Source organism: Pristis pectinata, chromosome 15, assembly GCF_009764475.1.
Source record: "Pristis pectinata isolate sPriPec2 chromosome 15, sPriPec2.1.pri, whole genome shotgun sequence".
Classification (NCBI taxonomy): Eukaryota; Metazoa; Chordata; class Chondrichthyes; order Rhinopristiformes; family Pristidae; genus Pristis; species Pristis pectinata.
Genome location: NC_067419.1, coordinates 47,633,981 through 47,649,036, shown reverse-complemented (window position 1 = coordinate 47,649,036; position 15,056 = coordinate 47,633,981). Strand labels below are relative to the sequence as shown.

The 15,056-nt window shown below is 43.8% G+C and overlaps 1 protein-coding gene across 1 annotated transcript in view; it reads right to left on the bottom strand.

Annotated features, from left to right (window-relative positions):
* pah (phenylalanine hydroxylase) overlaps positions 1-15,056 on the bottom strand; it is a 75,384-nt gene that overhangs the window by 44,297 nt on the left and 16,031 nt on the right. The window contains exon 3 of the mRNA XM_052029841.1: positions 4,528-4,711. Within this exon, the coding sequence (XP_051885801.1) occupies positions 4,528-4,711 (184 nt within the window). The remainder of the gene's footprint in view (positions 1-4,527; positions 4,712-15,056) is intronic.

The window sequence follows — 15,056 nt, the reverse complement described above, 5'->3', positions numbered from 1 at the left end:
TATAACCAGCAGCACAATAATGATAAGATAAGATAAGATATCTTTATTGGTCACATGTACATTGAAACACACAGTGAAATGCATCTTTTGCGTACAGTGTTCTGGGGGGGCAGCCCGCAAGTGTCGCCATGCTTCCGGCGCCAACACAGCATGCCCACAACTTCCTAACCTGTACGTCTTTGGAATGTGGGAGGAAACTGGAGCACCCGGAGGAAACCCACGCAGACGGGGGGAGAATGTACAAACTCCTTACAGACAGCGGCCGGAATTGAACCTGGGTCGCTGGCGCTGTAAAGCGTTATGTTAACTGCTACACTACCGTGCCTGCCCAATCAAGAGGCAAACTGCTGGAGGAACTCAACAGGTCAGGCAGCATCTGTGGAGGGAAGGGGATAGTTGTGGCCCTGCATCAGTTTGTTTTTGCTCCAGGTTCCAGCAGCTGCAGTCTTTTGTGTCTCCAGAACAGCAATGTTAACCTTAGTGGTGTTGACTGAGGGACAGGCATTTTGTCAGGACACTGGTTGTAAACAACCAGTTTACAAGAGCAAAAGCAGAAGCCGTCAACATAAAACAGTCACCAAGAAATCCAACAGGGAATTCAGAGTAAACTTCTTTACCAAAAAGAATGTTGAGAATGTGAAACTCACTACTCTTTTTTTCAATTGCACTGTGGGGATGTTACCGTCCTTGAGAGATTTAATGTCCAGTGCAGATTCTCACAGTGCAGAGCTCCATCTGTACTGCCCCAAAGCCACAGTCTAGATCACCTGTTGGGTTCTGCACAGTGTCATCAACCTTGTGTCTGTGTCAGGAACAGCATGTGTTCTGATACGCCTTATGAGGTGGTAAGTTATGGACTGGTGCCAGAATGCAGGCATTTAGGAGCTTTGTGGCTGCTTAGATTAAATGCCATGAGGCTCCCTCTATTAGATTAATTTATTTGCCCACAACAGGATTAACTAGAATTCACAACAGGGAAACAGGCCATTCAGCCCAACCTACTCATGCTGGCATTTACATTCCACTTGAGTGTCTTCCTGACTTTCTCCATCTAAATCTTTCAGCGTAACCCTCTCTCCCTCCTGTGTTTGTCCAGCCTCACCTTTGATGTAACCTAAACCACTGCCCTCAACCGCTGACTGTGGGAGTGAGTTGCACATTCTCACCACTCTTTTTGGTAAAGAAGTTTCCTCTGAATTCCCTGTTGGATTCCTTGGTGACCATCTTATGTTGATGGCTTCTGCCTTCGCTTTCCCCCAGAACCAGGGTTCCTCTGTATAAAAAGGTACAAAAGTGGGTGGCAGTGTGGGTTGTGAGGAGGCAAAGAGGGGATATGGACAGGCTACATGAATAGGCAAAGGAGATGGTAAATGGAGTAAACAGTGGAAAACTTTGAAGCCATCCACCTTGGAAGAAAACAAAAGGAAAGAACAAAGAACATAGAGCAATATGGCACAGAAACAGGCCCTTCAGTCCACAATGTTGTGCTTAACTAATTAAGCAATGACACCTAATCCTGCCTGCATGTGGTTCATATCCCTCCATCCTCTGCATAGTCATGTGCCTAAGAGCCTCTTAAATGCCTCTATCGTATCTGCCTCCACCACCACCCCTGAGAGTGCATTCCAGGCATGCACCACTCTCTGTAAAAAACCTGCCCCACACATCTCCTTTGACCATTCCCCCTCTTACCTTAAATGCATTCCCTCTTAGTATTAGACATTTTGACCCTGGGAGAAAGACACCGGTTGTCTACCCTATCTATGCCTCATAGTCTTATAAACATCTATCAGGTCCCCACCACTCCAGGGTAAACAGCCCAAGTTTGTCCAACGTCTCCCTATACCACATGCCCTGTAATTCAGGCAGCATTCTGGTAAACTTCTTCTGCACCATTTCCAAAGTCTCCACATCCATCCTATAATGGGGCAAACAGAATTGAATGCAGTGGAATTTTTTAACTGTTGAGAAACTGAGAAGCATTTGTCTTCAGAGGAGCTGGGTGTCCTTGAACATGAATCACTGAAAGTTAACATGCAGGTGAAGCAGACAATTAGGAAGGCAAATGATGTGTCAGGCATTCCTGTGTGAGGACTTGAGTGCAAAAGTAGAGACTGCTATTGCAATTATATTGGGTGTCCTGTAGGTAATTGGTAATAGGTTTATTATTGTCACGTGTACCAAGATACAGTGAAAATCTTTGTTTTGCATGCCATCCAGACAGATCATTCCAAACATAAGTACATCCAGGTAGTACAAAAGGGAAAAACAATAACAGAATGCAGAATATAGTGTTACAGTTACAGAGAAAGTGCAGTGCAGGTCGAGACTACATCTGGAATACTGTGTGTAAGTCTGGTCTCCCTACTTAAGGAAGGATCTATCTATCTATAGATTAAACAGACTGAGCCTAGGAAAGCTGTTATTACTGAAATATACAAAATTCTTAACCAGAATGTTGGTTAAAGTTGGCAAATGTCCTCTCCTGAAAGACATAAGTGACCCATTGGGTTTTTAACAACAATCCAAGTAGTTTTGCCATCATCAGTACTAATAACTCGTTTTCTAATTCAGATTATTGAGGCCATCCATGCACACTCCCACCAACTACTGATAGCCTCTGATTTAGAATTTGCGTTTAGGTCTAATGCACTCAATGATTTGTGTGTTTTTTTTCCTGAAGAATACATATCAGCCATTCAGGACAGAGATGAGAAGAAAGTTCTTCACCCAGCGGGGAGTGAATCTTTGGAATTCTCTGCCCAAGAGGATTGTGAAGGCCTGGATTAAAGAGATCTTGGCCTCCACAACCTGTACTAACTCTATATCCCATGATTGCCTTAACATCCAGATGAATAGCCAACCCCTGCCCCCCCAAGCTAACACCTAAACATTACACCCTAACATTGAACCTTAACATAAACGCCAGTCCTTTAACATAAACGCCAGTCCTATCTCTACCATGAAACCATACAGGCCATATTAAAAAATAAATGTCCAGTTAGTTCTTTGTCCTAAATGCAAATTCTAAAGCATAAACTATAAATAGTTGGTGGGGGTGTGCATGGATGGGCTCAATAATCTGAATTTTAAAACTAGTTATTAGTAATGATGATGGCAAAACTGCTTGGATTGTTGTTAAAAACCCAATGGGTCGCTTATGTCTTTCAGGAGAGGACATTTGCCATCCTTAGCCAATCTGGTTTATATGTAACTCCTGACCCACCAATGTGGTTGACTCTTACATGCCGTTAAAGTCATTCAACAAGCCACTTAGTTCAAGTACAGTGAGGGATGGGGAACAAATGCTGGCTTTGTCAGTCCTTCCAAGGCGTCTGTCTATGCTTCTCACTGCCTCGGTAAAGCAGCCAACATAATCAAAGACCCCACCCACCCCAGACATTCTCTTTTCTCCCCTCTCCCATCAGGCAGAAGATACAAAATCCTGAAAGCACGTACCATCAGGCTCAAGGACAGCTTCTATCCCGCTGTTATAAGACTATTGAACTGTTCCCTAATACGATAAAATGGACTCTTGACCTCACAATCTACCTCGTTATGACCTTATACCTTATTGTCTGCCTGCACTGCACTTTCTCTGTAGCTGTGATACTTTACACTGCGCTCTGTATTGCTTTCCCTTGTACTACCTCAATGCCCTGCGTAATGAATTGATCTGTATGAACGGTATGCAAGGCAAGTTTTTCACTGTACCTCGGTACAAGTGACAATAATAAATCAATTCCAATTCCAATTCCAATTCCAATTCCAAAATGAATAAATAAAAAAGGATCTTACTCCATCTGACACCACTGGTCCACTGTCTGTTGAAATCTCACTCCCTCCGCTAAGTCCATTCCCCATCTACCTGATACAGGCAACCATTCTCTATCTCTGCTAAGAGGGCATCAGGGAAAAGCAATCCTCCATAACCCTATATTCTTAGTGGTAGAGCCACACATTAGTGCATAATCCCATCGGGTAGAAGATAAAAAAGCCTGAGAGCATGTACCACTAGGCTCAAGGGCAGCTTCTATCCCGCTGTTATAAGACTATTGAATGGTCCCCTTGGACTCTTGACCTCACAATCTACCTCATTATAGCCTTGCACCTTATTGTCTCTCTGCACTGCACTTTCTCTGTAACTAACATTTTATTTTTCTTTATTCTGCATTCTGTTATTGTTTTGCATTGTACTACCTCAATGTTGTAATGAGATGACGTGCAAGACAAGTTTTTCATTATACCTCGGTACATATGACAATAATAAACCAATTTACCAATTTACCAATTTAAAAACCATCCAGATATGTACACCAAGCATGGTATTAACAATAAAGACTCCCTATCTCTTGATGCATAAACACGGTCTCTCTCCAAAATGGAACACAGTCTTAGTCAGTCCCTTAATGTAAGTAATTACTTGTATTTGAATTTCCTTCTAAGAGTCAGAAGCCACCCTCACACCTTTCCCCTGTGCTGGCTCTCCCCTTGTTTAACAATCGTAAGGGATCAACACTCTGGCACCTGTGTCCTTTATCTTGTCCCGTGAAAGCTCGTGGACGGTGCCGCTGATATCCTTGCGCAGAGTCAGGAGGATCTCCTCCAGGCTGGAGATGCTCTTACAATCCAGGTCAATGAAGAACTCGTACTGTCCGTTCTTGAGGCGGGATGGGCGAGATTCAATGTGAGTGAGATTCACACCCTTCTCCTGCCAAATAAATGTGTCCCTTTATTAAGGAAAGCCTTTTAGAACCAATAGTTAACATCTACTCACATTTACCACCTCAATCACTGTGCCTGGCAGTGAATGCCACAGTCTTACCTTCGGTATACATAGAACATAGAACATAGAACATAGAACAGTACAGCACAGGAACAGGCCCTTCAGCCCAGGATGTTGTGCTGAACTAATTAAATTAGTAATTAAATGCCGAGCTAAACTAATTCCTTCTGCCTACACAATGTACATATCCCTCCATTCTCTGCACATTCATCTGCCCATCTAAAAACCTCTTGAACACCTCTTATTGTATCTGCCTCCACCACCACCCCTGGCAGCGCATTCCAGGCACCCACCACTCTCTGTGTAAAAAACTTGCCCCGCATATCTCCTTTGAACTTCCCCTCTCACCTTAAATGCATGCCTTCTGGTATTAGAAATCTCCACCCTTGGAAAAAGATGTCTGCTCTATCTATGCCTCTTGTAATCTTATAAATTTCTATCAGGTCTCCCCTCAGCCTCTGCCACTCCAGAGAAAACAACCCAAGTTTGTCCAACCTTTCTTTATAACAAATGCCCTCTAATCCAGGCAGCATCCTGGTAAACCTCTTCTGCACCCTCTCCAAAACCTATAATGGGGTGACCAGAATTGAATACGCCTAACCAGAGTTTTATAAAGCTGCAACGTAACTTGCTGACTTGAACTTAGTGCCTTGACTAATGAAAGCAAGCATGCCCTATGCCTTCTTTACTGCCCTATCAACCTGTGCAGCCACTTTTGGGACCTATGGATGGACCCCAAGATCCCTCTGTACATTAACACTGTTAAAGATCTTGCCATTAGCAGTGCACTGTTCCTTTACAATGTGTGTGGAAATGCCTCCCACTCTTAAATCCTGTACCTGTGAAACTTTGTTCTCAATGCTTTAAGTTCTCAAAACTGTTCGCTTATGTCAACCTTGTTCGAATGTATCAATATCTAAAGCAATTTGTTGTACAGTCTTAACATCTCCACTGCTTAATTGAATGAAGCTGCAATTTTTCAACACTTTATTTATATTTTTACTTCCTCTTTCCAAGCAGTGGACTCTAACCGATGCCCCAATATCCTTCTTATAGTGTGGAGTCCCCTAGTGGACTCTTGACCTCACAATCTACCTCACCATTGTCTGCCTGGACTGCACTTTCTCTGTAACTTTAATCTGCATTCTGTTACTGTTTTCCCTTGTACTACCTCCATGCACTGATGTGATGAAATGATCTGTACGGATGGCATGCAAAACAAAGTTTTTCACTGTACCTCGGTACATGTGACAATAATAAACCAATTTACCAATACTCTGTCAAATCAAAAGTCTCATTAAAAATGATACAAGCTGTAAATATTCGCTTCTTGCTGAACAAATTCCCCTTGGTGTCAGTGCCTTTGTGGATTATGGGATTCCCTTAGGGGTACCCAGCTACTCTTTTCAATCTGCGTTCACTCCGAATTCAATTCCCATATCATTGCCCATTGTATCAAACTAAATGTCCAAATTCCTGGGATGGGAGAGCTGTCCTATCACGAGTGGCTTAAGAAATTAGATCTATATTCTTTGGATTTTAAAAGCGGTGATCTTATTGAAACAGTCAAGATCATTGGGGGGCATGAAAGGGTAGATGTTGAGAAATCTGGTGGGACAATCTCAAATGAAGGGACATAGTTACAAGAAAAGGTGGTGGTCATTTAAAATAGGTTCTTTCCACAGAGGATGGAGATTTTTGTTTAAAGAGGAAGCAGATAATTTTTTGAAATATCAGGGATTTGAGGGCGACGGGGAACTGGCACAGATGAGGTCTGGGTCAGATCCGCCATGATTATATTGAATGGCAGAGCAGGCTAGAAGGTCCGGGTGGCCTATTCCTGCTCCTATTTCTGTATGTTCTTATATAAACAAGGAGCCTAGATTCACCCCCTGCCCGAACAGCATGTTAAACATTCAGACATGAAGCTCACCAGTCAGATCTTCTGCCCTTCCTGAGGTTAAGTCACACCGTCAGCCAGATGCCTTGGATACTAAATCTGTCAGTGCACCAGGTGAAAAAAAATTCACCAGAAAAGATTTATAAAACTAATTCCATATTGAAAATATTTAGGAATGGGGAATAAATGCTGGCTATAGCACTTGGAATATTGTGAGCAACTTTGGGCCCCCTATTTAAGGAAAGGTGTGCTAAGGGTCCAGAGGACGTTCACAAGAATGATCCCGGGAATGAAAGGGTTAATGTATAAGGAGTGTTTGATGTCTCTGGGCTTGTACTTGATGGAGTTCAGAAGGATGAGGGGGGATCTCATTGAAACCTACTGAATACTGAAAAGCCTGGATAGAGTGGATTTGGAGAGGATGTTTCCATCAGTGGGAGAGTCTAGGACCAAAGGGCACAGCCTCAGAATAAAGGGACTTCCCTTTAGAACTGAGATGAGGAGGAATTTCTTCAGCCAGAGGGTGGTGGATCTGTGGAATTTGTTGCTATAGATGGCTGTGGAGGCCAAGTCATTGGGTATGTTTAAGGCAGAGATTGATAGGTTCTTGACTGGTAAGGGGGTTAAGGGTTACAGGGAGAAGGTGGATGAATGGGGTTGAAAAAAAATCAGTCATGATTGAATGGCGGTGCAGATTCGATAGGCCAAATGGACTAATTCCTATATCTTATGACCTTACGAGCAGCATGCATATCTCAAAATATGAATGGAAAAATAACTTCAATATCAATTAACCTCTGTCTGGAATATACGCAACTGAACTTCGGCAGCCCTCTTTAGTAAAGAATCCCAAAGATTCACTATCCTCTGGGTGAAGAAATTTCTGCTCATCTCAGTCCTGATTGGCTGACTCCTTATTTTGGAGAGAGTAACCTCTGAGGCTAGACACCAAAATAAATGGTGACATACTGCATCTACCTTGTCGAACTATAGTGTCATAGAGTGATACAGGACAGAAACAGGCCCTTTGGCCCAACTGGTCCATGCCGACCAAGGTGCCCACCTCAGCCAGTCCCATTTGCCCACGCTTGGTCCATATCCCTCTAAACCTTTCCTATCCACGTACTTAATTGAATTGATCAGAAACCCTGATGGTCTCACACCTGGCTCACTCATTAGTCTAGAAATACGAGCTGAGCACACGGCTGGAACAGGTTTGTAGTCCGGAGCACAGGGGTCAGGAACGAGGGTAGGCTTGAAGCCAGAGCTGGGGTCTGAAGTGTTTGTATTGTTACGAGCCCAGGTTGCTACTTGATGAGTGTCCCTTTAAGATGCCTGACTGGTAGTATGTGTGTGTGGCTTTATCTGACTACTGTGAGTGAAAATCAAAACAATAACTACTGTTACGGACTCAGTGAAAGTCCCTTTAAGATAGAGAGTGTGTGTGTATGTGTGTGTGGGGCGTGCTTACGTCAATAGAAAATAAAGGACGTAATGACGTTGTTGAAGAAGGCAGAAGAAGAAGGAGAGAGAGAGAGAAGGGAGAGAGACACCAGCCTGCTTGTTTTCTCTATCGATGGATGAGAAACAATAACTGTGTTTGCCACTGAAATCCATGTATGGAAGTTGGAAGTAATCCGGTGGAGTTCACTTTGTTGCTGACCTGTAGAAGGAAACAGGTATTTGTGTGTGGACGACCACGGTTCGGATGCTTTTCAGGGTGAGGAAGTCACTACCGAGTAAACACTGAAGTGTCGTTTGGGTTCCATCGTGGAACATTTGGATTTCGTATGTACTCTCTCTATGTTTTTCTACATCTACATCTTATCTTCCGACAACGGTGGTTGTTGAAGAAGCCCTTGCTCATGTTTCACCTTATGGCTTGCGGAACAGAACTTTAAGAACCATTCCGGAACTGGGAGTTTTGGACTTTGTCACACACACACACGAAGAGTTTAGTTTTGGGGTTAACGTTCGAGGTTTAACATTCTTGAATTCTAACATACTAACATTTTTTTTTAACTTTTATTTTACGTATTATCATAAGTAGTGATTAATAAAATAGTTTTTAACACTGAATCATGCTCAGTGTGTTTCTTTTGTTGCTGGTTTGTGACACTACGTGCTGGCAAATACACAGACAGACAGACGAAGGGAGAGAGAGAGAGAGAGAGAGGAGAGAGAGAGTTGGGAACACTGACTGCCAGTCTCTGTATCTACGAGTGAAGCACAATAGTTGTGACTGTCACTATACAATCCATGTATGGATTTTTGGAGTGATCTGTGGTGTTCACTTTGTTGTTAACCTGTACTGGAAAGCAGGTATATTTGTGGGCGGCCACGTATCGAGTGCCCTCGGTGTGGCAGACTGAAAGCAATGAAGTTCTTCGGTGATTCAGGCGTCATATTGTTCTATCGCGGAACCTGCGGATTTCGTAAATTCCTTCTGTCTACTTTCTACTGTGGTTTTCAGAAGCCTTTGCTCATCGTTCTACCTTATGACTTGCTGAACTGAACTTTGAGAACTGTTCCTAACTTGGGGTTTGGGAACTTGCCACACACACACTTCGGGTTTATTTTGGGGTCAATGTCTGATATCTAACATTTTTATTTCTCTTATCATTACAAGTAGCTATTAATAAATAGATTTTAACGTGGAAACCTGGCTCGCTGTGTTTCTATTGTTGCTGGTACGTAACAAAATATTTTCCAGCTCCTTTTAACTCAACTGCTCACTGAAAAATTGTAACATGTAATAAAAAGTGAAATAACAGTGTGGTCTGCAGATTGCTGATGCTGGTATCTGGAGCAACACACAAAACGCTGGAGGAACTGAGCAGCTTGAGCAGCATCTATGGAGAGAGATGGAGGAAAAGCATTTCATAAGCCGTCTGGTTAGTCTACAACCCGGTATGAACATCTGAAATCTCCAACTTCAGGTAACCTGCTCCCTCTTTTCCCCTTCCTCCTGATCCACCTGGTCCCCATCGCCCTACCTTTCCCCTCCCCCAACTTCTCTATCTGCACATCACCCACCCCCACTCCTCCATTTGTTCCCCTCCCCACCTCCCTCCTTCATTCCTCTTCTATCAGAATCCATCATCTTCAGCCCTTGGTCACCTCCACCTCTCACCTCCCAGCTTCTGGTGCCATTCCCACTCTCCCCTCCCCCATCTGCCAATCAACCCTCCTCACCTGGATCCACCTATCACCTGCCGGCTCTTGCTCCACCCCTTCCCTCCACCTCTTTATACCGGCCATCTCCCTTCTACTCTTTCAGTCCAGGTGAAGGGTCTCGATCCGAAATGTTGACTGTCCGTTTCCCTCCCTACGTGCTGCTCGACCTGCTGAGTTCCTCCCGCATTTGATGTGTTTCTTGGAATAAAAAATGTGTTTGGGTATTAATGAGAGTAACATCCAGTCATCTGGTGCTATTAAAGTTCCATAGGTGAGGGATCATCAGCATTTTACAAAACATAACATCAACAAAACACCACCAGGTCCAAGAACAGCTACTTCCCTTCAACCATTCAGTTCTTGAACCAACCAGCACAACCCTAATCACTACCTCAGTACAGCAACACTATGACCATGTTGACCACTTTGCACTAAAATGGACTTTGTTTTTCTGTTCTAATTGTGTTTTTTCTTGTAAAAATTGTGTTTAATTTATGCTTAACATATTTTTCTTGTGAACACTGCTTATCTGATGCTATGTGCCTGTGACGCTGCTTGCAAGTAAAGTTTTTCATTGCACCTATGTACACACTGGACTTGTGCATGTGACAATAAACTCAACTTTGGACTTTGAATTCATGACTAACAAATAAAGAGAAAACAAGCGTATAATTCATGGAATAATGATAAGGTTTTAAGGAACAACAGAGCACCAAGATGGTGGAAAGAACAAAAAATGAGACTGGTGCTATAATCGGTTTGGTATGCCTTGCAAGAACTTTTGAATTTTAATGAGATCACCATTTCAGAATCAGAATCAGAATCAGGTTTATTATCACTGACATATGTCATGAAATCTGTTGTTTTGCAGCAGCAGTACAGTGCAAGACATTAAAATTACTATGAGTTACCCAAAAATAAATAAATAGTCCAAAGGAGGAATAACGAGGTAGTGTTCATGGGTTCATGGACCGTTCAGAAATCTGATGGCGGAGGGGAAGAAGCTGTTCCTGAAACATTGAGTGTGAGTCTTCAGGCTCCTGTACTCCTCCCCCATGGTAGTAATGTGAAGAGTGCGTGCCGGAGGGTTCTTATAAACTCCGGAGTGATTGGCCCAGTCTGTTTAATCTCTTCTCAAAGGACAATTCCCTCCCCATGCCAGGAATCACTCTCGTGAACCTTCGAGGAATTCCCTCTATTGCAAGGGTACCCTTCCATATGTAGGGGAACCAGATCTGAAAACAACATTCGAGGTATGGCATCCCAGATAACTGTATAAAGGAATACTTTACGACAGATCATTGGCGAACTGGCTCGAAATTTGAAGCCATTCTCTGCGTTTGGTCCACATGATCATTCACATCAGATGCTGGTGAAATTTATTCCACATTTATCATTCGTCTCATACTTACTGGAAATGTTCTCAAATACAGGTGGAGCGAGATTGGCCAACAATCGAATGTAAACAGATGTGAGTTAAGTGAATAGTTATTTCACTAGGGTCTTCGGGTACACAAGAGGGTCTGGTGCAAAAGAAGTTACATAGTTCCAAAAAACGCCATCAATACAACAATTGCAGAAGAAATGGGTGCTGCATCTGGAAAATGATTTTTGGGAAGAAAGGCTTTACACTTCCTCTGCGGTACGTAAATCAATTCCATTTTTCAGACATTAATTTAACTCCCCTGTTCGCTCAGGTCAAGTTGCCTCACACTGGATGATTTTGAAGAATACAAGAGTGTTCTCTCTGATGTTATATTGGGTCAATTTTTGTTCACTAAAACTGATTATAGTCACTGCTTGTGGGACTGAATATCACATTGGCTCAGAGCTTCCTGGGACATCCAAAGGTGCTGGAGGGCACTATAGAAATGAAGGTACCTGCTTTCATACTTAGTTTGAAAAGCTTTTGTACACATGGTCACTACTATTTACATCTGGTAAACTGCTTAGATTAAACTTCTAACTAGTTGTTTGTTGATATTTATCCCAGTTCACTAGTTCTGACAATTTGAGATCTTTTCCAACACTTTGGTCTTTGGCACAAAGATCTGAGTTATAGGGAGAGGTTGGCCAGGCTAGGTCTTTATTCCTTGCATTCCAGTGACAGACCATTCCAATCTCAACCTTCTGAGAAGAGTGAATTGCATCAGTACCTGGTACAGGAGCAGCAATCGAGCATGCAAACTTTCCACTGAAGATCGCGACTGGTTTAGACAGGGTAAGTAAAAGGAAGTTGTTTTCATTAGTAGGTGGTTCAAGGTCAAGGGAAAGCAGATTGAACATTTTGGGCAGATGATACAAGGGGGGTGTGAAGAAATGGTGATGATCTGAAACTCAATTTCCGTAGGAAGGAATAATAGTCATAGAGTCATACAGCATGGAAACAGGCCCCTTAGCCCAACTGGTCCGTTCTGACCAAGATGCTCACCTAAGCTAGTCCCATTTGCTCGTGTTTGCCCCGTGTCCCTTGAATTTCTTTTCTCTCTTGAGGGGGGGCACTTTAGGACTAGTGACCACAGCTTGCAGGACTGGATATCACAGTGACCCCAAAGCTTCTTGAGACATCCAAAAGCAATAGTTCATCAGAGTTTCCAAGAGGGTGAGGTTAACTTGTAGGCAATGGAAAAAGAGCAGGAAAAAGGGATGGCTACCAAGAGCTAGGTTAAACTCAATGGGCTGTATGGCCTATGTCTGTGCCTTGGCAATTCTATGATTCTACAGTACTACGATCCCCTAATGCCATAGACCTCAATGCTACCACTTTGCATTTGCCCTCTCTGAAAGCCCAGAGTATAAAAATATCATCTGAGAATCTGTTCTCCACCAGTTCCTATCATTGGAAACATACATTCACACCGACCTTTAACGTGACAAAATGATAATTCACAAGAACTTTACTTGGCACAAGGTGACACAGGGAGCTAGAGAAAAGAAGGCTAAATTATGGTCAAAGAGGTAGGTTTTTCAGAGTGTCAGAGGTTTAGCATTCCAGAGCTGTAGGCTCAGCAGCCAGTGTGGAGATCTCATTGTGGAGGGACTGCTGCCTTTGTCCTTGTTGGCAGCAGTGGTTGTGTGTTCGCAATGGTGCTATTGGAGTAGCCAAGACTGCAGTGCATTTTGTAACTGAAGCACACTGCAGTCATGCCGGTAGAGGGAGTGAACATTCAGTGGATGCAGAGGTGGTTGGAGTACAGATGAGTAACTGCAGTGCACTTTGTCGATGGTATGCACTTAGTTCTCCATAGTGGAGGAAATTAATGTTTAGGGAGGTGTATCGTGGAGGGTCGTGGCTGTCACGTGACAGCACTGCCCACTGCCTGGTCGGACGACACACCACTGCCAATCGAGGTTTGGCCCCGCCCCACCCATCAGTGCACACCTGACCATTGGCCCCCTGTAAGTTACCTGGGCTGGACCACCCAGCCCTCCAGCACTATAAAGGGCGCCACGTGTGCTCGGTTCGCTCTCTTTGCCATCTTCAAGGGACCACCCTGCTTCAATCCAGGCCGAGTACCGTGGAACGGCGCTGGAGAAATCATTGGTGCACTGTTAAAGGGTTGGGAGCGTTTTAGTTAGTGTCCCTCGTAGCACAGATCCGTGCCTGCACTGAGTCAAGGGGTGGCGGGTATCGTAACGTATTTCCCTGATTGCCTGTACCTAGCTCATTGTGCGTATGCGTGTATTTTATCCCCGGTGCGATTTTCTGACGCTCGCTATAAACTGTGCGGTGTGTGTTACTCCCATTACCATTTTCCCATGCTCGTCTTTTGTAAATAAAATCGTTTACTGCCAGACTGTGTTCGGAGTCCTTGCTTTTCAGACCCATCGAAATCTGTTTTCTCACTCACAACAGGAGGTTGAAGGGGTGTCAATCAAGCTGCTTAGTCCTGGATGGTCAGGTTTCCTTAGAATAGTTGGAGATGCACTCAACCAGAAGCGGAGAGTGTTCCATCACACTCCTGACCTGTACCTTGTAGGTGATGGAAAGGCTTTGAGGTGTCAGGAGATGAGTCACTGCCACAGGAAAACAAGAAACAAAAATTGCAAAAATCCCTCCCTGGGGAAAGTTTGTTTCAGTTAAGATAGAAAGATTATGGAAACAAAAACTGCCACAACAACCACATCGATCGTTTGTCCTTTGCTTTTTTGTAACAGTAAAGTCAACAGATCTGCTCTGCTGTACCAGCCAGTGGGATTTTCCACTGCAGAACACATTATGTAACCTGCTTATTGACCAGTGTCCACAGAGGTCATTGTAAATTGGATTCCAGCAAGTTTGTGGGGTTGTCGTCTGTGACTCAGTGGACCAGTACTGCCCGTGGGTCAGGCCAAGCTCAGTCCATGAGTCGGAGCCTAACATCTAATATGACTCCGGGACTGGAGGGTTTGAGTTGTGAGGAGAGATTAGATAGGCTGAGGTTGTCTTCTCTGGAGTGAAGGAGGCTGAGGGGTGACCTTATGGAGGGTTATAATAAATGAGGGCCCTAGATAGGGCAGATAATCGCAGTCTTTTTCCCGGGTAGGGTACTCTAAAACTAAGGGTAGAGGTTTAAGGTGAGAGGGGAAAGATTTAAAGGGGACAAGAGGGGCAAGTTGTTCACACAGAGGGTGGTGGGTATATGGAATGAACTACCAGAGGAAGTGATTGAAGCAGGTCCAATTACAACATTAAAAAAAACATTTGGAAGGTATGTGGATAGGAACAGTTTAGGGGGATATGGACCAAATACAGGCAAATGGGAGTAGCTTAGATGGGGTCTTTGGTCAGCATGGATGAGTTGGGCTGAAGGACATGTCTCTGTGCTGTATTACTCTATGAATCTATGACCCAACCAGTGCAGAAGTGAGGGAGTATTGTACTGACAGAAGAAGCATTGAACCAGATCCCCATACACACACTTTGATAGTCCCCGCGATTATTTTGTAGAGCAGAAGATAATCCCTCAATAAAGATTAGCTAAAACCATTAACTAGTCGTTAGTTCACAGAACTTGTGCGTGAGTTTGCAATGTGTCATTTGTCTGTCCAGCAACTACCCTTCAAAACACTGTGTTGGCTGTAACACCCAAAGCACTGGAGGAACATCTCTGGCCTCCTCCACTGCCAGGTCGAGGCTAAACGCAAACTAGAGGAACTGCACCTCATATTCCGCCTGGGCAGTCTCTGACCTGGCGGTATGAACATTGAATT